Source organism: Salmo trutta, chromosome 5 (assembly GCF_901001165.1).
Source record: "Salmo trutta chromosome 5, fSalTru1.1, whole genome shotgun sequence".
Classification (NCBI taxonomy): Eukaryota; Metazoa; Chordata; class Actinopteri; order Salmoniformes; family Salmonidae; genus Salmo; species Salmo trutta.
The window spans coordinates 65,323,773-65,345,255 of NC_042961.1; the positions used below are offsets into that span (position 1 = coordinate 65,323,773).

General features: G+C 41.1%; 1 protein-coding gene across 3 annotated transcripts; it reads left to right on the plus strand.

The window, feature by feature from the left end:
• Positions 1–935: 935 nt before the first annotated feature.
• Positions 936–21,151, plus strand: LOC115194782 (Fc receptor-like protein 5). 3 transcript variants are annotated; one of them, XM_029754712.1, is made up of 7 exons: positions 936–1,124; positions 11,676–11,720; positions 13,630–13,692; positions 14,743–15,039; positions 15,319–15,561; positions 20,518–20,615; positions 21,030–21,151. In XM_029754712.1, exons 1-7 carry the CDS (start codon positions 1,100–1,102, stop codon positions 21,105–21,107), a joined length of 849 nt encoding a protein of 282 aa, XP_029610572.1. In that variant the 5' UTR covers positions 936–1,099; the 3' UTR covers positions 21,108–21,151. The 3 variants fall into 3 exon arrangements, with proteins under 3 accessions (XP_029610572.1, XP_029610574.1, XP_029610573.1); XM_029754714.1 differs by having other exon boundaries at positions 14,748–15,039; XM_029754713.1 differs by having other exon boundaries at positions 14,764–15,039.
• The last annotated feature ends 332 nt before the right edge of the window (positions 21,152–21,483 follow it).

Below are 21,483 nucleotides of genomic sequence, written 5' to 3' on the forward strand. Positions count from 1 at the left end.
GGTTATTACCAAGGGGCTTTCTACTGGGCCCACCCATAACCACAGCCATACTCTGGACCTGGTTATTACCAAGGGGCTTTCTACTGGGCCCACCCATAACCACAGCCATACTCTGGACCTGGTTATTACCAAGGGGCTTTTTACTGGAAGTTTCTGTCCATGAATGATGCAACCCAAAAAATCATTGAAGACAGAGTTAATGAGTACTTGACGTCACAGTTATGTTAACTTGTCAGACTGCACTGTAGTTTAATAAACATACTGTATTTAAAAACACAGAACTTCTAAGGGGCTTTTATGTAATTATAATGCAGTGTTAATAATAATAATAATAATAATAATCGTTTGATAACAGATCACTATGACAATATTACAAACTTTAATAAAATCGCTTCAGTGCGGTTCATCTGATGGAGGTGCACATGGGCCTATTTATATAATGAGTATGAAATCGGAGGGCAGGCAGAAATTATTAAAAATATTATTACATTTTAAAGCATTAGACCTCTCATTAAAGGCTTCAGTCATACAAAAGTTATACTTAAATCCGAACTGTTTGGAGATTATAAGAGTACATGGCCATAAAGGCTAGGTCATTTTTCAAGCTGTTCAAACTTTCATAGACATTCAAATAATATAAACAGTGGATGTAGAAGGTGTAATCGCACCTTAGGAGTAATTGTCAGCTGGCTTTTCATAGCCGAGCAATCAGAGATCAAGACAGCAAGAGTCTGTCTATCTCTCTCTCTTTCTCTCTCTCTCTCTCCCTCTCTCCCTCTCTCTCTGTCCCTCTCTTCTATATATCCCCCTTTCTCTCAATCTCTTTTTATCTAACTCTCTCTGTCCCCCTCTTCTATATATCCCTTTCTCTCTATTTCTCTCTCTCTAACTCTCTCTGTGTGTCTCTCTCTCTCTCTCTCTCTCTCTCTTTCTGTGTCTCTCTTCTCTCTAGGGCCCCTCATTCTGTCACACACATCTTTCACACCTCTCAGTCCTTCTCAAGAGGAAGTATAGATGGGTAGAGAGGAGAGGTGGGTGGGGGGATGGACAGGCTACAAGTCACTAGAGTTTAGATACAGTTAGTGATCGACACGTTGAGATGGAACGCACCTGTCTTCTACTCTGTGAGTTGAATATTATCTAAATGGATTAATATTCATACAGTTCAATGTCTAGATATAATTTTAATATCTGTATGGTTTAATATCTGTATATCTATATTGTTTAATATCTGTATACTTGAATAACTGTATGGTTTAATATCTGTATAGTTAAAAATGTGTATGGTTTAAAATCTAAATAGTTTAATATCTAAATAGTTTAATATATGTATAGTTTAATATCTGTATAGTTTAATATCTATATAGTTTAATATCTATATAGTTTAATATCTATATAGTTAAATATCTATTTTTCCTATTGTCAATAAGTCGGAAGTTTACATACACTTTAGCCAAGTACATATAAACTCAGTTTTTCACTACACCTGACATTCAATCCTAGTAAAAATTCCCTGTCTTAGGTCAGTTAGGATCACGACTTCATTTTAGGAATGTGAAATGTCAGAATAATCGTAGAGAGAATGATTTAATTCAGCTTTTATTTCTTTCATCACATTTCCAGTGGGTTAGAAGTTTACATACACTCAATTAGTATTTGGTGGCATTGCCTTTAATTTGTTTAACTTGGGTCAAATGTTTTGGGTAGCCTTCCACAAGCTTCCCACAATAAGTTGGGTGAATTTTGGCCCATTCCTCCTGACAGAGCTGGTGTAACTGAGTCAGGTTTGTAGGCCTTCTTGCTCGCACACATTTTTAAATTCTACCCAGACATTTTCTATAGGATTGAGGTCAGGAATTTGTGATGGCCACCCCAATACCTTAACTTTGTTGTCCTTAAGCCATTTTGCCACAACTTTGGAAGAATGCTTGGGGTCATTGTCCATTTGGAAGACCCATTTGCTACCAAGCTTTAACTTCCTTACTGGTGTCTTGAGATGTTGCTTCAATATATCCACATCATTTTTCATTCCTCATGATGCCATCTATTTTGTGAAGTGCACACTGGTGCAGCAAAGCACCCCCACAACATGATGCTGCCATCCCCGTGCTTCACGGTTGGGATGGTGTTATTCGGCTTGGAAGCCTCCCCCTTTTTCCTCCAAACATAACGATTGTCATTACGGCCAAACAGTCTGTATAATTTTTTTAATAAATATGATATGATGAAATATTTAATTTGGCCTGTACTACTACTAGCACACCTGTGCATTTTATAACACATTCAGAAATGGCAAAAAATACAGTAAACATTTTTTTCATTTAAGGTTTAAGGAATAAGGTTTAGGATAGTGTCTCGTATCTACGAGATATAAGAAAGATAAGGAAATATATTTGTATATTCACTTCATTTGTATGGGTTACCTTCAGATGAAGGTTTAATATCTATATATATATCTCCATACTACCATTCATTTGTATGGGTTACCATGGGTTACCTTCAGACGTCATTCCGTCAGTAGAAGATGCCTGGTTATTCTTTAAAAGTGCTTTCCTCACAATCTTAAATAAGCATGCCCCATTCAAAAATATTTTATTTATAAATATACCATGGATTATGTGTACCTATGTTAGCACATTTTGTAAACAAAAATACAGTTTAAAATTCACACAATGCATAAACCTATTACAAGTGGATAAAAAGTTTGGTCAAGGGGCGGCAGGTAGCCTAGTGGTTAGAGCGTTGGACTAGTAACCGGAAGGTTGCAAGATCGAATCCCCGAGCTGACAAGGTAAAAATCTGTCCTTCTGCCCCTGAACAAGGCAGTTAACCCACTATACCTAGGCCGTCATTGAAAATACGAATTTGTTCTTAACTGACTTGCCTTGTTAAATAAAGGTAAAATAAAAACCGATAGTCGACTGTTCTTAAACATTTTTTCCATATATAGACAACTATATTTTTTTCCTATTTTTGAATAAAACCAACTAGATGGTTGTATTATGCTGTTTGATAACAAATTACTTGAGGGAGATCAAGGTAACCAGAAAAGAAATTATAAAAAATCTGACCCGACCATCCTCCTGCTGGCTTTCGCAGATTCTGATTCTACTGAAGTTGACGGTAATCGGCTACACGAGGAGGAGTCGGAAACAAATAGCCAATAGCTGTGTCTGTCCCGAGCTCACTGGCGCGGGAAACTGCCCAGAATATTTATACAATGTTGCATGTTCACTAGCGCAAGCGTCGGGACGGACCCTGTTGGGCTGCATCACAGCCTGGTACGGCAACTACACCACCCTCAACCGCAAGGCTCTCCAGAGGGTGGTGTGGGGGCAAACTTCCAGGGGCAAACTACCTGCCCTCCAGAACACTTATACCACCCGATGTCACAGGAAGGCCAAAAAGATCATCAAGGACAACAACCACCCGAACCACTGCCTGTTCACCCTGCTATCATCCAGAAGGCGAGGACAGTACAGGTGCATCAAAGCTGGGACTGAGAGACTGAAGAACAGCTTCTATCTCAAGGCCATCGGACTGCTAAACAGCAATCACTAACTCAGAGAGGCTGCTGCCTACATTGAGACCCAATCACTGGACACTAATAAATGGATCACTAATCACTTTATACAATAATAATATTAATAATGTTTACATCATGTTTTCTTTACTCATATCGCATTTTATACCATCTACTGCATCTTTCCTATGCCGCTCGGCCATCGTCTATCTATATACTTATATGTACATATTCTCATTCACCCCTTTAGATGTGTGTGTATTGGTAGTTGTTAGATATTACTGCAATGTCGGAACTAGAAGCACAAGCATTTCGCTACACTCGCATTAACATCTGCTAACCATGTGTTTGTGACCAATAAAATTAGATTTTGAATAGTTGATACAATGTTTAAAGTTCGTTGCAGACAGGTGAAGCCAATGTGATTTAGAGGATATTTATTTTTATCAGGATATTTTCTACCTGCGGGCTGCAATGTTTTTATTTGTTGGTTATTTTACAATAATTGGAAATGGTAATAGAAGTTACTTTTTAGGTTTTTATCATTTTGACAAAGAGATATGATTATAAATGAAAACCAGAACTGGCAGATGGGTAGAAATGGTAAGATAAATTGGCATTCCACATGAAAGGTTACCAACTCCTAGTGTAGCCCATTACCGGCAACTTCAGGAGAGGAACGGCAGAATATGTGATAGCCACCAGGAGGAGAATGGTCGGGTCAGGTAAAGGTTTTTTTCTTCTGGAGCCTTCTTGAGGCATTAAATCGTAAGCTTAACCTCTCTAGGGTAGGGGGCAGTATTTTCACGGCCGGATGAAAAATGTACCCAAATTAAACGGCCTACTACTCGGGCCCAGGAACTGGAATATGTATATGTATATGTATTTAAAAATTCAGAGAAATTGAAAGGTCGAAAGAACAGATAACTCAGTCGACCAAGATTAAAACCAAAAACATGAGACAATATATTGTCCAGATACTGATACAGATAGAGCCATTCTGGATCTAAAGAAAAGACACCCTGATACTACTGGTCAGAGATACAACATCAAAACTCAAAAGAACAGATGTATAGACACTGATTCAATGGCATTGAGGAGTATACCACCTCAGTCACCGGCTTCATCAAGAAGTGCATCGACGACATCGTCTACATAGTGACCGTCCATACATATCCCAACCAGAAGCCATGGATTACAGGCTACATCCGCACCAAGTTAAAGACTAGAGCTGCCGATTTCAAGGAGCAGGACGCACATAAGAAATCCCGCTACGCCCTCAAACGAACCATCAAACAGGCAAAGCGTCAATACAGGACTAAGATTGAATCCTACTACACAGGCTTTGGCGCTCGTCGGACGTGGCAGGGCTTACAAACTATTACGGACTACAAAGGGAGACCCAGCCGCGAGCTGCCCAGTGACGCGAGCCTACCAGACGAGCTAAATGCCTTTTTTGCTGGCTTTGATGCAAGCAACACTGAAGCATGCATGAGAACACCAGCTGTCTGGACGACTGTGTTTATGCTCTCTGTAGCTGATGTGAGCAAGATATTTAAACATTCACAAAGCCACGGGGCCAGACGGATTACCAGATCATGTACCCAAAGCATGCGCAGACCAACTGGTAAGTGTCTTCACTGACATTTTCAACCTCTCCCTGACAGAGTCTGTAATACCTACATGTTTCAAGCAGACCACAATAGCAACCTGCCTAAATGATTACCACCCCGTAGCACTCACGTCAGTAGCCATGAAGTGCTTTGAAAGGCTGGTCATGGCTCACATCAATCAACGCCATCATCCCGGAAACCCTAGACCCACTCCAATTCGCATACCGCCCCAACAGATCCACAGATGACGCAATCTCAATTGCACTCCACACTGCCCTTTCACACCTGGACAAAAGGAATACCTACGTGAGAATGCTGTTCATTGACTACAGCTCAGTGTTCAACACTATAGTGCCCACAAAGCTCATCACTAAGCTAAGGACCCTAGGACTAAACACCTCCCTCTGCAAATGGATCCTGGACTTCCTGATACCACCTGGGGGTAGCCTAAGGGTAGACAACAACACATCTGCCATGCTGATCCTCAACACTGGGCCCCCCAGGGGTGTGTACTTAGTCCCCTCCTGTAGTCCCCTCCTGTAGTCCCTGTTCACCCACAACTGCGTGGCTAAACACGACTCCAACACCATCATCAAGTTTGCTGACGACACAAGTGGTAACGATGAGACAGCCTATAGGGAGGTCAGAGACCGGGCAGTGTCTCTCCCAGGGAAAGGCGGGCCTAACAGGCCCCCATTTACATATTTTCCCTCTCAGGAGACTGAAAAGATTTGGCATGGGTCCCTAGATCCTAAGATAATTCTACAGCTGCACCATCGAGAGCATCCAGACCGGTTGCATCAGCACCTGGTATGTCAACTGCTTGGCATCTGACCGTAAGCCATTACAGAGGGTAGTGCGTACCGCCCAGTATATCTCTAGGACCAAGATTCCGGACTATTTACATTGACAACCCCCCCCCCCCCCCCCCCCCCCCTTTGTTTTTACACTGCTGCTACTCGCCATTTAATATCTATGCATTATTCCTACCTACATGTACAAATTACGACTAACCTGTACCCCCACGTATTTACTCGGTACCCCCCTGTATATAGCTTGTTATTAGAGATACAGAGGTTAGCACATTTATATGTTCAGTGTAGTTAGTTAGCAGAGAGCACAGGTCATGAGAGAACACTGGCTGTGTCCCACATCGCAACCTGTCAACTACATAGTGAACTGCTGCTGATCAGATTCCTGGTCAACAGTAGTGCTCTTTATAGGGAATAGGCTGCTATGTGGGATGTACACTGTGACTTCCATTTAGTTCACCATCTTGTCTCAGGCCTCTGATAACACACTGTCATGTCACCACCTATTTCACCCCCCCATCTGGTCTCAGTCCTCTGATAACACACTGTCATGTCACCACCTATTTCACCCCCCATCTGGTCTCAGTCCTCTGATAACACACTGTCATGTCACCACCTATTACACCCCCCATCTGGTCTCAGTCCTCTGATAACACACTGTCATGTCACCACCTATTACACCCCCCATCTGGTCTCAGTCCTCTGATAACACACTGTCATGTCACCACCTATTACACCCCCCATCTGGTCTCAGTCCTCTGATAACACACTGTCATGTCACCACCTATTACACCCCCCATCTGGTCTCAGTCCTCTGATAACACACTGTCATGTCACCACCTATTACACCCCCCCATCTGGTCTCAGTCCTCTGATAACACACTGTCATGTCACCACCTATTTCACCCCCCATCTGGTCTCAGGCCTCTGATAACACACTGTCATGTCACCACCTATTACACCCCCCCCCATCTGGTCTCAGTCCTCTGATAACACACTGTCATGTCACCACCTATTACAGCCCCCATCTGGTCTCAGTCCACCAGCTCATCATTTGAGGTGCGACATCAAATAACAGACGTGCAATGAGGACAGACTCATACACTTGATACTCCGGCCATCCTACAATCTAAGCTTGATGCCCTCAATGAACCTACCAGATATAATCCCAAATCCGTAAACACGGGCACCCTCATAGATATCATCCTAACTAACTCGCCCTCCAAATACACCTTTGCTGTTTTCAACCAAGATCTCAGCGATCACTGCCTCATTGCCTGCATCCGTAATGGGTCTGCGATCAAACGACCACCCCTCATCACTGTCAAACGCTCCCTAAAACACTTCTGCGAGCAGGCCTTTCTAATCGACCTGGACGGGGTATCCTGGAATGACATTGACCTCATCCCGTCAGTAGAGGATGCCTGGTTGCTCTTTAAAAGTGCCTTCCTCACCATCTTAAATAAGCATGCCCCAATGAAAAAGTGTAGAACCAGGAACAGATATAGCCCGTGGTTCACTCCAGAGCTGTGTGCCCTTGACCAGCACAAAAACATCCTGTGGCGTACTGCATTAGAATCGAATAGCCCCCGTGATATGCAACTTTTCAGGGAAGTTAGGAACCAATTTACACAGGCAGTTAGGAAAGCAAAGGATAGCTTTTTCAAACAGAAATGTCCATCCTGCAGCACAAACTCCAAAAGGTTCTGCAACACTGTAAGGTCCATGGAGAATAAGAGCACCTCCTCCCAGCTGCCCACTGCACTGAGGCTAGGAAGCACTGTCACCACCGATAAATCCATGATAATTGAGATCTTCAATAAGCATTTTTCTACGGCTTGCCATGCTTTCCACCTGGCCACCCCTACCCTGGTCAACAGCCCTACACTCCCCACAGCAACTTGCCCAAGCATCCCCCCTATTCTCCTTCACCCAAATCCAGATAGCTGATGTTCTGAAAGAGCTGCAAAATCTGGACCCCTACAAATAAGCAGGACTAGACAATCTGGACCCTCTCTTTCTAAAATTATCAGCCGAAATTGTTTCAACCCCTATTACTAGCCTATTCAACCTCTCATTCGTATCGTCTGAAATTCCCAAAGATTGGAAAGCTGCCGCGGTCATCCCCCTCTTCAAAGGGGGAGACTCTCTAGACACAAACTGCTACAGACCTATATCTATCCTACCCTGTCTTTCTAAGGTATTCGAAAGCCAAGTTAACAAACAGATCACCGATCATTTCAAATCCCACCGTACCTTCTCTGCTATACAATCTGGTTTCCGAGCTGGTCATGGGCGAACCTCAGCCACGCTCAAGGTCCTAAACGATATCATAACCTCCATCGATAAGAGACAATACTGTGCAGCTGTACTCATCGACATGGCCAAGACTTTCGACTCTGTCAATTACCACATTCTCATCAGCACTCTCAACAGCCTTGGTTTCTCAAATGACTGCCTCGCCTGGTTCACCAACTACTTCTCAGACAGAGTTCAGTGTGTCAAATCGGAGGGCCTGTTGTCCGAACCTCTGGCAGTCTATGGGGTGCCACAGGGTCAAATTCTCGGGCTGACTCTTTTCTCTGTGTACATCAATGATGTCGCTCTTGCTGCTGGTGATTCTCTGATCCACCTCTACGGAGACGATACCATTCTGTATACTTCTGGCCCTTCTTTGGACACTGTGTTAACTAACCTCCAGATGAGCTTCAATGCCATACAACTCTCCTTCCGTGGCCTCCAACTGCTCATAATGCAAGTAAAACTAAATGCATGCTCTTCAACCAATCGCTACCAGCACCTGCCCGCCCGCCCAGCATCACTACTCTGGACGGTTCTGACTTAGAATATGTGGACATCTACAAATACCTAGGTGTCTGGTTAGACTGTAAACTCTCCTTCCAGACTCACATTAAGCATCTCCAATGCAAAATTAAATCTAGAATTGGCTTCCTATTTCGCAACAAAGCATTCTTAACTCATGCTGCCAAACATACCCTCGTAAAACTGACTATCCTACCGATCCTTGACTTCGGCGATGTCATTTACAAAATAGCCTCCAACACTCTACTCAACAAATTGGAGGTAGTCTATCACAGTGCCATCTGTTTTGTCACCAAAGCCGCATATACTACCCACCACTGTGACCTATATGCTCTCGTTGGCTGGCCAACGCTTCATATTCGTCGCCAAACCCACTGGCTCCATCTATAAGTCTTTGCTAGGTAAGCCCTGCCTTATCTCAGCTCACTGGTCACCAGAGCAGCACCCACCCGTAGCACGTGCTCCAGCAGGTATATTTCGCTGGTCACCCCCAAAGCCAATTCCTCCTTCGGGCGCCTTTCCTTCCAGTTCTCTGCTGCCAATGACTGGAATTAATTGCAAAAATCACTGAAGCTGGAGACTCATATCTCCCTCACTAGCTTTAAGCACCAGCTGTCAGAGCAGCTCACAGATCACTGCACCTGTACATAGCTCATCTGTAAACAGCCCATCCCCATACTGTTATTTCTAATTTTTGCACCCCAGTATCTCTACTTGCACATTAATCTTCTGCACATCTATCACTCCAGTCTCTATCACTCCAGTGTTTAATTGCTAAATTGTAATTATTTCACCACTATGGCCTATTTATTGCCTAACCTACCTTATCCTGTTATGGATAGGGGGCAGTATTTTCACAGCCGGATAAAAAAACTTACCCGAATTAATCTGATTATTACTCCTGCCCAGAAACTAGAATATGCATATAATTATTAGCTTTGGATAGAAAACACTCCAAAGTTTCTAAAACTGTTTGAATGGTGTCTGTGAGTATAAAATAACTCATTTGGCAGGCCAAAACCTGAGAAGATTCCTTACAGGAAGTGCCGTCTCTGACCATTTCTTGGGCTTCTACACTCTCTTTATTTAAAACTGAGGATCTTTCCTGTAATGTGACACTTCCTACGGCTCCCATAGGCTCTCAGAAGGCGGCAAAAAGCTGAATGATGTCTTTGCAGGCCCTGGCTGAAAAACACAAACAGTAGCGCATTTAGATAGTGGTCGATCATAGAACAGACACTGGAGGCACGTGCACGAGGCGACCCCATGTTTTTATTCTTTCGTCTTTGAATGAAAACAACAACTCCCGGTCAGAATATTAGCGCTTTTTTACGAGAAAAATAGCATAAAAATTGATTTTAAACAGCGGTTGACATGCTTCGAAGTACGGTAATGGAATATTTAGAATTTTTTTGTCACGAAACGCGTAGGGCGCGTCACCCTTCGTCACCCTTCGGATAGTGTCTTGAACGCACGAACAAAACGCCGCTATTTGGATATAACTATGGATTATTTTGAACCAAACCAACATTGTTATTGAAGTCGAAGTCCTGGGAGTGCATTCTGACGAAGAACAGCAAAGGTAATCCAATTTTTCTTATAGTAAATCTGAGTTTGGTGAGGGTCAAACTTGGTGGGTGTCAAAATAGCTAGCCTGTGATGGCGAGCTATCTACTCAGAATATTGCAAAATGTGCTTTCACTGAAAAGCTATTTTAAAATTGGACACCTCGATTGCACAAAGGAGTTCTGTATCTATAATTCTTAAAATAATTGTTATGTTTTTTGTGAACGTTTATCGTGAGTAATTTAGTAAATTCACCGGAAGTGTTCGGTGGGAATGCTAGTTCTGAACGTCACATGCTAATGTAAAAAGCTGGTTTTTGATATAAATATGAACTTGATTGAACAAAACATGCATGTATTGTATAACATAATGTCCTAGGCGTGTCATCTGATGAAGATCATCAAAGGTTAGTGCTGCATTTAGCTGTGGTTTTGTTTTTTGTGACATTATATGCTAGCTTGAAAAATGGGTGTCTGATTATTTCTGGCTGCGTACTCTGCTGACATAATCTAATGTTTTGCTTTCGCTGTAAAGCCTTTTTGAAATCGGACAGTGTGGTTAGATAAAGGAAAGTCTTGTCTTTAAAATGGTGTAAAATAGTCATATGTTTGAAAAATTGAAGTTTGGGGATTTTTGAGGAATTTGTAATTCGCGCCACGCCTATCATTGGATATTGAAGCAGGTGTTCCGCTAGCGGAACGTCTAGATGTAAGAGGTTATCTTACCTCATTTGCACACATTGTATATATACTTTTTTATTTTGTGTTATTGACTGTACGTTGACTGTACGTTTGTTTATTCCATGTGTAACTCTGTGTTGTTGTTTGTGTCGCACTGCTTTGCTTTATCTTGGCCAGGTCGCAGTTGTAAATGAGAACTTGTTCTCAACTAGCTTACCTGGTTAAATAAAGGTGAAATAAGAAAATAAAAAATGAAATGAAGGTTTAATATCTCTCTATATATATATATATATATATATATATATATATATATCTCCATACTTCCATTCATTTGTATGGGTTACCTTCAGATGAAGGTTAATATCTATATATACCTCCATACTACCATTCATTTGTGTGGGTTACCATGGGTTACCTTCAGATGAAGGTTAATATCTATATATATCTCCATACTTCCATTCATTTGTATGGGTTACCATGGGTTACCTTCAGATTAAGGTTTAATATATATCTATATATCTATAACTATCATGTACCATAGTGATAGTTCTCTCTGTGTGTTTCAGTTTTTACATCATGTACCATAGTGATAGTTCTCTCTGTGTGTTTCAGTGTTTACATCATGTACCATAGTGATAGTTCTCTCTGTGTGTTTCAGTGCTGTTGAGTACACTGGTATACTGTAGCCTCGGACAAGGTGGAGGTGAGTACATTTCTCTATATTCATCACCTGTTCTATAATAGTAACATCTCTCTATATTCATCACCTGTTCTATAATAGTATCATTTCTTCCTGGTCTCTTCATTGGTTCTTCATGTCTCCAGTCCTTATTCTCTTAGTAAATAATGTTCCATAATGGATCTCCACTTGTTCTAGCTGCTCTCACCTGCAACACATCACAGGGTAGAAAGTGTTACTCTGTGATGGAAGATACAGACTCATATAGCTACATAATGACTATAACTCCAACCCTGTGGGGGTGTCACTAATCAGATCTACAGTACAACAATAGGGCGGTGATCAGGTCTGCAGTACAACAATAGGACAGTGATCAGGTCTACAGTACAACAATAGGGCAGTGATCAGGTCTACAGGACAACAATAGGGCAGTGATCAGGTCTATAGTACTACAATAGGGCAGTGATCAGGTCTATAGTACAACAATAGGGTAGTGATCAGGTCTACAGGACAACAACAGGGCAGTGATCAGGTCTACAGTACAACAATAGGTCAGTGATCAGGTCTACAGTACAACAATAGGGCAGTGATCAGGTCTACAGTACAACAATAGGTCAGTGATCAGGTCTACAGTACAACAATTGGTCAGTGATCAGGTCTACAGTACAACAATAGGGCAGTGATCAGGACTACAGTACAACAATAGGTGCAGTGATAGTCTGGGGCGGCAGGTAGCCTAGCGGTTAGAGCGTTGGACTAGTTACCGAAAGGTTGGTGGATTGAATCACCGAGCTGACAAGGTAAAAGTCTGTCGTTCTGCTACTGAACAAATATTCCTAGGATGTCATTGTAAATTACATGTTGTTCTAATCTGACTTGCCTAATTAAATAGAGGTTAAATATAAAAAATAAAATCAGACACCAACTGGATCTCTCCCTCCCTTCTGTCTGGAGACCAGGACATAATCTGGAGAAAGATCTACTGTCTCTATTATATTACGACAGACCTGCTAGATCTACTGTCTCTATTATATTATGACAGACCAGCTAGATCTACTGTCTCTATTATATTACGACAGACCAGCTAGATCTACTGTCTCTATTATATTATGACAGACCAGCTAGATCTACTGTCTCTATTATATTATGACAGACCAGCTAGATCTACTGCCTCTATTATATTATGACAGACCAGCTAGATCTACTGTCTCTATTATATTATGACAGACCAGCTAGATCTACTGTCTCTATTATATTATGACAGACCAGCTAGATCTACTGTCTCTATTATATTATGACAGACCAGCTAGATCTACTGTCTCTATTATATTATGGCAGACCATCTAGATCTACTGTCTCTATTATATTATGACAGACCATCTAGATCTACTGTCTCTATTATATTATGACAGACCAGCTAGATCTACTGTCTCTATTATATTATGACCAGCTAGATCTACTGTCTCTATTATATTATGACAGACCAGCTAGATCTACTGTCTCTATTATATTATAACAGACCAGCTAGAGCTACTGTCTCTGTTATATTATGACAGACCAGCTAGATCTACTGTCTCTGTTTCAGCATCTCTGTTAGAATATAAAGCCTTGTCTCCAGATCTCAGGATAGTATCCTACCCTCATCACCAGGTTAAACAGCTAGAGAATAGCCTCTCTCTGCTGTGTTTCAGCATCTCTGTTAGAATATAAAGCCTTGTCTCCAGATCTCAGGATAGTATCCTACCCTCATCACCAGGTTAAACAGCTAGAAAATAGCCTCTCTCTGCTGTGTTTCAGCATCTCTGTTCCAATGCAGCTCACAGGCTTCATTGCTCTTAAGGGTCTATATTTAAAGTGTACATTAGACAATGCAACTCTCTCTCTTTCTCTCTCTCTCCCTTTCTCTCTCTCTCCCTTTCTCTCTCTCTCTTAGATCTCTCTCCTCCAGCGTCTCTGAGCGTCAGTCCTGACAGATCTCAGTTCTTTGAATATGATGGTATGTCCACAAACACCATCTACTAACATTATAGTGTTTAGTGGTTCATCTGGTTTCTGATAGCTGATGTTATGTTTATATATGATGTTTATATATTATATACAGCTGGAGCTGTGATCCTGGAGAGACCTGTTTATATATGATGTTTATATATTATATACAGCTGGAGCTGTGATCCTGGAGAGACCTGTTTAAATATGATGTTTATATATTATATACAGCTGGTCTGTCACGGCTGTCGTAGGAAGTGGACCAAAACGCAGCGGGAATGTGTACGCTCATCTTTTTTAATTTTAAGAAAAGTGAACACTTACAAAATAAACAAACAACGACTAAACAGTTCCATAAGGAATATCAGCTATACAGAAAATAACTACCCACAATTCCCTACTACAAGACGCCCCTATACATAGGACCTTCAAACAGAGGCAACGAGCAACAGATGCCTCCAATTGAAGGGCAAATCAATAAATCTAAACATAGACCTAAACAACCTAGAACTAACATAGAATATCCTAACCTATAACCTAAACCTAAAACCCCGGTACACTCTAAACCAACACCCCTCTACATAAACACATAATATAACAAACCCCTAAACACTCTAAACAAATACCCCCTGCCACATCCTGACCAAACATCAATAACAAATAAGCCCTTTACTGGTCAGGACGTGACATGGTGCTGTGATCCTGGAGAGACCTGTTTATATATTATATACAGCTGGAGCTGTGATCCTGGAGAGACCTGTTTATATATGATGTTTATATATTATATACAGCTGGTGCTGTGATCCTGGAGAGACCTGTTTATATATGATGTTTATATATTATATACAGCTGGAGATGTGATCCTGGAGAGACCTTACAAAGGGCAGAAAGGGTCTCATTGAATCTGGTGTAGACTGGTAGAACAAATCAATGTTTAACTCAGATGTGATACAGACCCAGCTCTGGAATATATTACAATAGTACAGATATCAGACTGACCCTCTCTATGTATCTCTCTCTCTACATCCCTCTCTTTTTTCTCTCTCTGTGTGTCTCTCAGATCAGACTTTCTCTCTCTCAGTTCTCTCTAACCAAGCATCTCTGAGTCTCAGTCCTGACAGATCTCAGTTCTTTGAATATGAGTCTGTCTCTCTGAGCTGTGAGGTTCAGGGGAACTCTGCTAGATGGAGAGTGGTGAGGAACACAACGAGAGGAATCCTTTCAGAGTGTCATACTGACTGGGGAAAACAACAAGGGTCTTCATGCAATGTGTCACTAACACCATCAGACAGTGGATTGTACTGGTGTGAGTCTGGTTCTGGAGAACACAGCAATGCTGTCAACATCACAGTACATGGTATGTCCACAAACACCATCTACTAACATTATAGTGTTTAGTGGTTCATCTGGTTTCAGATAGCTGATGTTATGTTAATATATGATGTTTATATATTATATACAGCTGGAGCTGTGATCCTGGAGAGACCTGTTTATATATGATGTTTATATATTATATACAGCTGGAGCTGTGATCCTAGAGAGACCTGTTTATATATGATGTTTATATATTATATACAGCTGGAGCTGTGATCCTGGAGAGACCTGTTTATATATGATGTTTATATATTATATACAGCTGGTCCTATGATCCTGGAGAGCCCTGCCCTTCCTGTGACTGAGGGAGATTCTGTGACTCTGCGCTGCAGATATCAGGAAACTCCCTCTGACCTCACAGCTGTTTTCTACAAAGATGGATCCCTCATCAGGGCTGAGACTACAGGAGAGATGACCATCCCTGCAGTATCCAAGTCAGATGAAGGACTCTACAAGTGTTACAACTCGAAAGGAGATTCACCAGAGAGCTGGATGACTGTGACAGGTGAGAATATGAGAAACTTTGACATTCAGATTATTTGGTTCTTCTTTACACTGTTAAGTTTGAGACGTTATATTCATAATAATTTGTGTTCTTGCGATTTCGCTTGGTCAGTAGAAGTAATACATACAGTAAAAGTCAAAAGTTTTGACACACCCACTCATTCAAGGGTTTTGATTTATTTTTACTATTTTCTACATTGTAGAATAATAGTGAAGACATCAAAACTATGAAATAACACGTATGGAATCATGTTGTAACCAAACAAGTGTTAAACAAAGTTTTATTTTAGCTTTTTTTAACTAGGCAAGTCAGTTAAAACAAATTCTTATTTTCAATGACGGCCTAGGAACAGTGTGTAAACATTGTGTTATAGTCTCCCACCATGATGAATTTATCATTTATTTCCTGTAAGTTCAATAAATTGGTATTAATATTTTCGAAGAATTATGGATCATCCTGATTTGGACCATATAGATTAATGAACCAAATATGTTTTTCATCCACTTTCATATTCAAATGGATCCACCTTCCTTGCGAATCATTCCTGACTATTTGCACATTAAGATCCACATTTGTATTTGTATTGCAGTATTTGTTTTATTCCCTTGCCTGTTTGGCTGTGAGCCAATGAAACAGATGATAGAACATTCAGTATATTATGTGTGTAGTAGATCTGAGTAGGTTGATGTGTTTAATATTGGATGTGATTTAGTGACAGTGTCTATATGTGTAGTAGGTCTCACTAGGTTGATGTGTGTGATATTGGATGTGATTTATTGAGAGTGTGTATGATGTCTGTATAACAGTAAGACTGTCACACCTGCTCCCGCTACCCCTCCCTTGCGCTCAAAGGCGTGCGTACCCCAGTTTGGGAGTACCTGCTCTAGTGCAACGGTGTCTAGATGGAATTTGTATTCGTGGTCCTGGGAACTGGACCTTTTTTGGAACACCATTATTTTTGTCTTACTGAGCTTCTTACATCAGCTGATACTCTCAAAGTGCTGTACAGAAACCCAGCCTAAAACCCCAAACAGCAAGCAATGCAGGTGTAGAAGCACGGTGGCTAGGAAAACCTCCCTAGAAAGGCCAAAACCTAGGAAGAAACCTAGAGAGGAACCAGGCTATGAGGGGTGGCCAGTCCTCCACTGGCTGTGCCGGGGTGGAGATTATGACAGAACATGGCCAAGATCTTCAAATGTTCATAAATGACCAGCATGGTCAAATAATAATAATCACAGTAGTTGTCGAGGGTGCAACAAGTCAGGAACTCAAGAGTAAGTGTCAGTTGGCTTTTTTCATAGCCGATCTTTGAGAGTATCTCTACCGCTCCTGCTGTCTCTAGAGAATTGAAAACAGCAGGTCTGTGACAGGTAGCAAGTCCGGTGAACAGGTCAGGGTTCCAGCAGGTCTGGGACAGCAGGTCTGGGACAGGTAGCACGTCCGGTGAACAGGTCAGGGTTCCATAGCCGCAGGCAGAACAGTTGGACACTGGAGCAGCAGCACGGACAGGTGGACTGGGGACAGCAAGGAGTCATCATGCCAGGTAGTCCTGAGGCATGGTCCTATGGCTCAGGTCCTCCGAGATAGAAAAAGAAAGAGAGAATTTAAGAGACTATATTTAAATTCACATAGGACACCGGATAAGACAAGAGAAATACTCCAGATGTAACAGGCTGACCCTAGCCCCCCGACACATAAACTACTGCAGCATAAATACAGAAGATCTAGGTGCTGCTGTAGGCCCTCCTTGGTTGGGGACAGGACCACCAGATCATCAACAAACAGTTGACTTCAGATTCTTGTATGGTGAGGCCGGGTGCTGCAGACTGTTCTAGTGCCCTTGCCAATTCACTGATATGTATGTTGAAGAGGGTGGGGCTTAAGCTGCATCCCTGTCTCACCCTATGGCCCAGTGGAAAGAAATGTATGTTTTTTGTCCATTTTAACCGCACACTTGTTGTTTGTGTACATGGATTTTATGTCGTATGTTTTTCCCCCAACACCACTTTTCATCAGTTTGTATAGCAGGCCCTTTTGCCAAATTGAGTCAAAAGCTTTTTTGAAATCAACAAAGCATGAGAAGACTTTGTATTTGTTTTGGTTTGTTTGTCAATTAGCGTGTGCAGGGTGAATATTGTTCTGTCGTACGGTTATTTGGTAAAAAGCCAATTTGACATTTGCTCAGGATATTGTTTTTGCTGAGGAAATGTACAAGTCTGCTGTTAATGATAATGCAGAGGATTTTCCAAAGGTTGGTGTTGATGCATATCCCATCGTAGTTGTTGGGGTCAGAACTCTTCGTGTTGTTGTTAGTTTACAGTTTTCCCATTTTTATGGATTCTTCAATAACAATGAGCTGATTTCTGATGTGCTCTTCCTTCTTTTTCCGTATTGTTTTTCTGTATTGTTTTAGTGATTCACCATAGTGAAGGTGTAGGCTCAGGTTTTCTGCGTCTCTATGTTTTTGGTTGGACAGGTTTCCCAATTTCTTTCTTAGGCTTTTGCATTCTTCATCAAACCATTTGTCATTGTTGTTAATTTTCTTAGGTTGCCTGCTTCATATTTTTTGATTTGATAAGGAAGATGAGAGGTCAAATATACTGTTTAGGTTTTCTACTGCCAAGATTACACCTTCACAATTACAGTGATTTCCACACTACTTACCTGTCTTGAGAATGTTCAATCCAAATGATAATAACTAACAATCAATAAGGTTTGACTAATCCCCAAGGTTTGTAAGACACTGGGTTAATAATAATTAGGCAAAGACTCAGCTTATGCAAAAGGTTCGTACAGTTTATTCATGAGAACGTTCTGAAGTCCATAATACAGAGACATTCATTTTATAACTTGCTTCTTCCTTACGCACATACATACACACGAACACTAGGTATCTACGCACATACATACACATGAACAATAGGTGAGTTGTATCCCTCCCCAGAGTTCTCCCCACTGTTTATCACTACCCAGCGCTGTCCGTTTCTTTCCCCCGAGATTAGAGGAACCTTGAGAAGTACTCCCTGTCCTATCATAAGTTTCTCAGTTCTAGCCAGGTTGAGCCAAATACAGTCTTAATTGTTCTCAGTATTTTCTTAGGCACACACATACATACATTTCTCTTCCTCACAGGTCTCTACTAAACCTTATGGGACTTACGTTTAGTACTTTAATTATTCATTATACATGCTACATAAAGTAATAATCACTAACAGTTAGGTTTCAGGTTAAAGTTAGGTTTCAGGTTAGAATTATTTAATCATTACATTTAACTTTTTAAGGTATAGGGGGGAAGTATTTTCATTTTCGGATGAAAAGCTTGCCCAGAGTAAACTGCCTAATACTCGGGCCCAGAGTCGAATATTTGCATATTATTGGTAGATTTGGATAGAAAACACTCTGAAGTTTCTAAAACTGTTAGAATGATGTCTGTGAGTTTAACAGAACTCATACGGCAGGCAAAAACCTGAGAAAAATCCAACCAGGAAGTGGGAAGTCTGAGAATTGTAGTTCTTCTTTTGAATCCCTATCGAAACTACAGTGTCTGTGGGGTCACATTGCACTTCCTAAGGCTTCCATTGGCTGTCAACAGCCTTTAGCAATGTGTTTCATCCTTCTCCTGTTACTGGGCAGAAAATAGGAGCTCAGTCTGAGTGGACTGCCTGAGGACAAAGAACTTGGTGATGCACGAGCCCGCCAGCGCGCCCCTCCTTCTTTTTCCTCTGTAATGAATACGCTATTGTCCGGTTGGAATATTATTGATGTTTTATGTTAAAAAGACCGCAAGGATTGATTGTAAACAACGTTTGACATGTTTCTACGAACGGTAATGGAACTATTTGACTTTTTGTGTCTGGATTTACGCTCGCGCGTTATGCCTTTGGATAGTGATCTGAACGCACGAACAAAACAGAGGTATTTGGACATAAATATGGAGTATTTAGAGAGGCATTTCTTGTGGAAGTAGGAGTCCTGGGAGCGCATTCTGAGCAAGATCAGCAAAGGTAAGAGAATATTTATTATACTAATTCTGAGTTTAGTTGACCCCTGAACTTGGCGGGTATCTGTATAGCTTGCTTTGATGGTGAGCTATGTACTCAGAATATTGAAAAATGTGTTTTCTCTGTAAAGCTATTTTAAAATCTGACACAGCGGTTGCATTAAAGAGAAGTATATCTATATTTCTTTCAATAACTGTTGTAAATTTTATCAACGTTTATGATGACTATTTTTGTAAATTGATGTGCACATTCAGGTTTTGGTGAGAATACATTTTCTGAACATCACGAGCCAATGTAAAATGGGGTTTTTGGATATAAATATGAACTTTATCGAGCAAAACATACATGTATTGTGTAACATGAAGTCCTATGAGTGCCATCTGATGAAGATCATCAAAGGTTAGTGAATATTTTAGCTGTATTTTCTTTTTTTTTATGCATGTCCTTGCTTGGAAAATGGCTGTGTGGTTTTTCTTGAGAAGTTTATGTCCTAACATAATCAAATTTTATGCTTTCTCCGTAGAGCCTTTTTGAAATCGGACAATGTCGTAAGATTAACGAGAAGTTTATCTTTAAAATGGTGTAAAATAGTTGATTGTTTGAAAAAATGAAATTATGAGATTTTTGCTGTTTTGTATTTCGCGCCATGCTATTTCACTTGCTGTTGAATAGTGGGTCCCGCAGGTGGGACTGTCATGTCCCACCTAGCCCAGAGAAGTTAAACATATAAATCCCTTATCAATTCACCCTTAATGACTAAATAATACACACTGATACATCAAACGCTATATGGAAACATGAATGTTATTCAAGAATAAACAAAACCCATACATTTATTTACATCTGATACTCATCAAATGACTGTCCTAGGCCTACATCCAATTATAACTCTTCCTTTTAGGATTTTCATTATAATCTTCATTAAGTAGACTGTGATTTTGCTGTGATCTGAAAGATGGATCCCTCACCAGGACTGAGACTACAGGAGACATGACCATCCCTGCAGTATCCTGGATGACTGTGAAGCCTCTTGGACCTAGACTTGGCACTTCGGTACCGCTTGCCGTGTGGTAGCAGAGAGAACAGACTATGACTAGGGTGGCTGGAGTCTTTGACAATTTTTAGGGCCTTCCTCTGACACCGCCAGGTATAGAGGTCCTGGATGGCAGGAAGCTTGGCCCCAGTGATGTACTGGGCCGTTTACACTACCCTCTGTAGTGCTTTGTGTTCGGAGGCTGAGCAGTTGTCATACCAGGCGGTGATGCAACCAGTCAGGATGCTCTCGATGTTGCAGCTGTAGAACCTTTTGAGGATCTGAGGACCCATGCCAAATATTTTCAGTCTCCAGTATAAATATACTGCACATATTACATTTATGAACACAATTCTAAATCTGTGTGTGCGTGTGTGTGTATATATATGTGTGTGTCTGTGTATATGAGTGTGTATTTTCCTGTCTTTCTCCAGCACCATCTCCAGTGTTGTCCATATCTCTACCCAGGCTGCTGTGTAGTCTACTGGTGGGGTCTCCCTACCTGCTGGTGACCATCATACTGCTGGTGAAATGCTGCAGGAGCAAGGCTCAAGGTGAGACCCTGAGTTTATACAGGATCGCCTCATTCCAACAGAATACCTATTGTATATCAGAAATAGTATATCACAAGGACTGACAATAGTGCAGTAGTACTGACTGAGTTATGTTGTAAAGTGTCGATAACTAGTTCTGACTGAGTCATGTTGTAAAGTCTTGATAACTAGCTCTAATTGAACCATGATTAAAGTGTTGATAACTGTAGCTCTGATTGAACCATGTTGTAAAGTGTTGATAACTGTATCTCTGATTGAACCATGTTGTAAAGTGTTGATAACTGTATCTCTGATTGAACCATGTTGTAAAGTGTTGATAACTGTATCTCTGATT

Excerpts from the sequence above, each read along its gene's own strand:
- LOC115194782 (XM_029754712.1), top strand. The coding sequence starts at position 1,100 with ATGGAACGCACCTGTCTTCTACTCT. Across the intron at positions 15,562-20,517 it reads GAGCTGGATGACTGTGACAG|ATGGATCCCTCACCAGGACT; the intron begins GTGAGAATATGA and ends GTGATCTGAAAG. Across the intron at positions 20,616-21,029 it reads GACCTAGACTTGGCACTTCG|CACCATCTCCAGTGTTGTCC; the intron begins GTACCGCTTGCC and ends GTCTTTCTCCAG.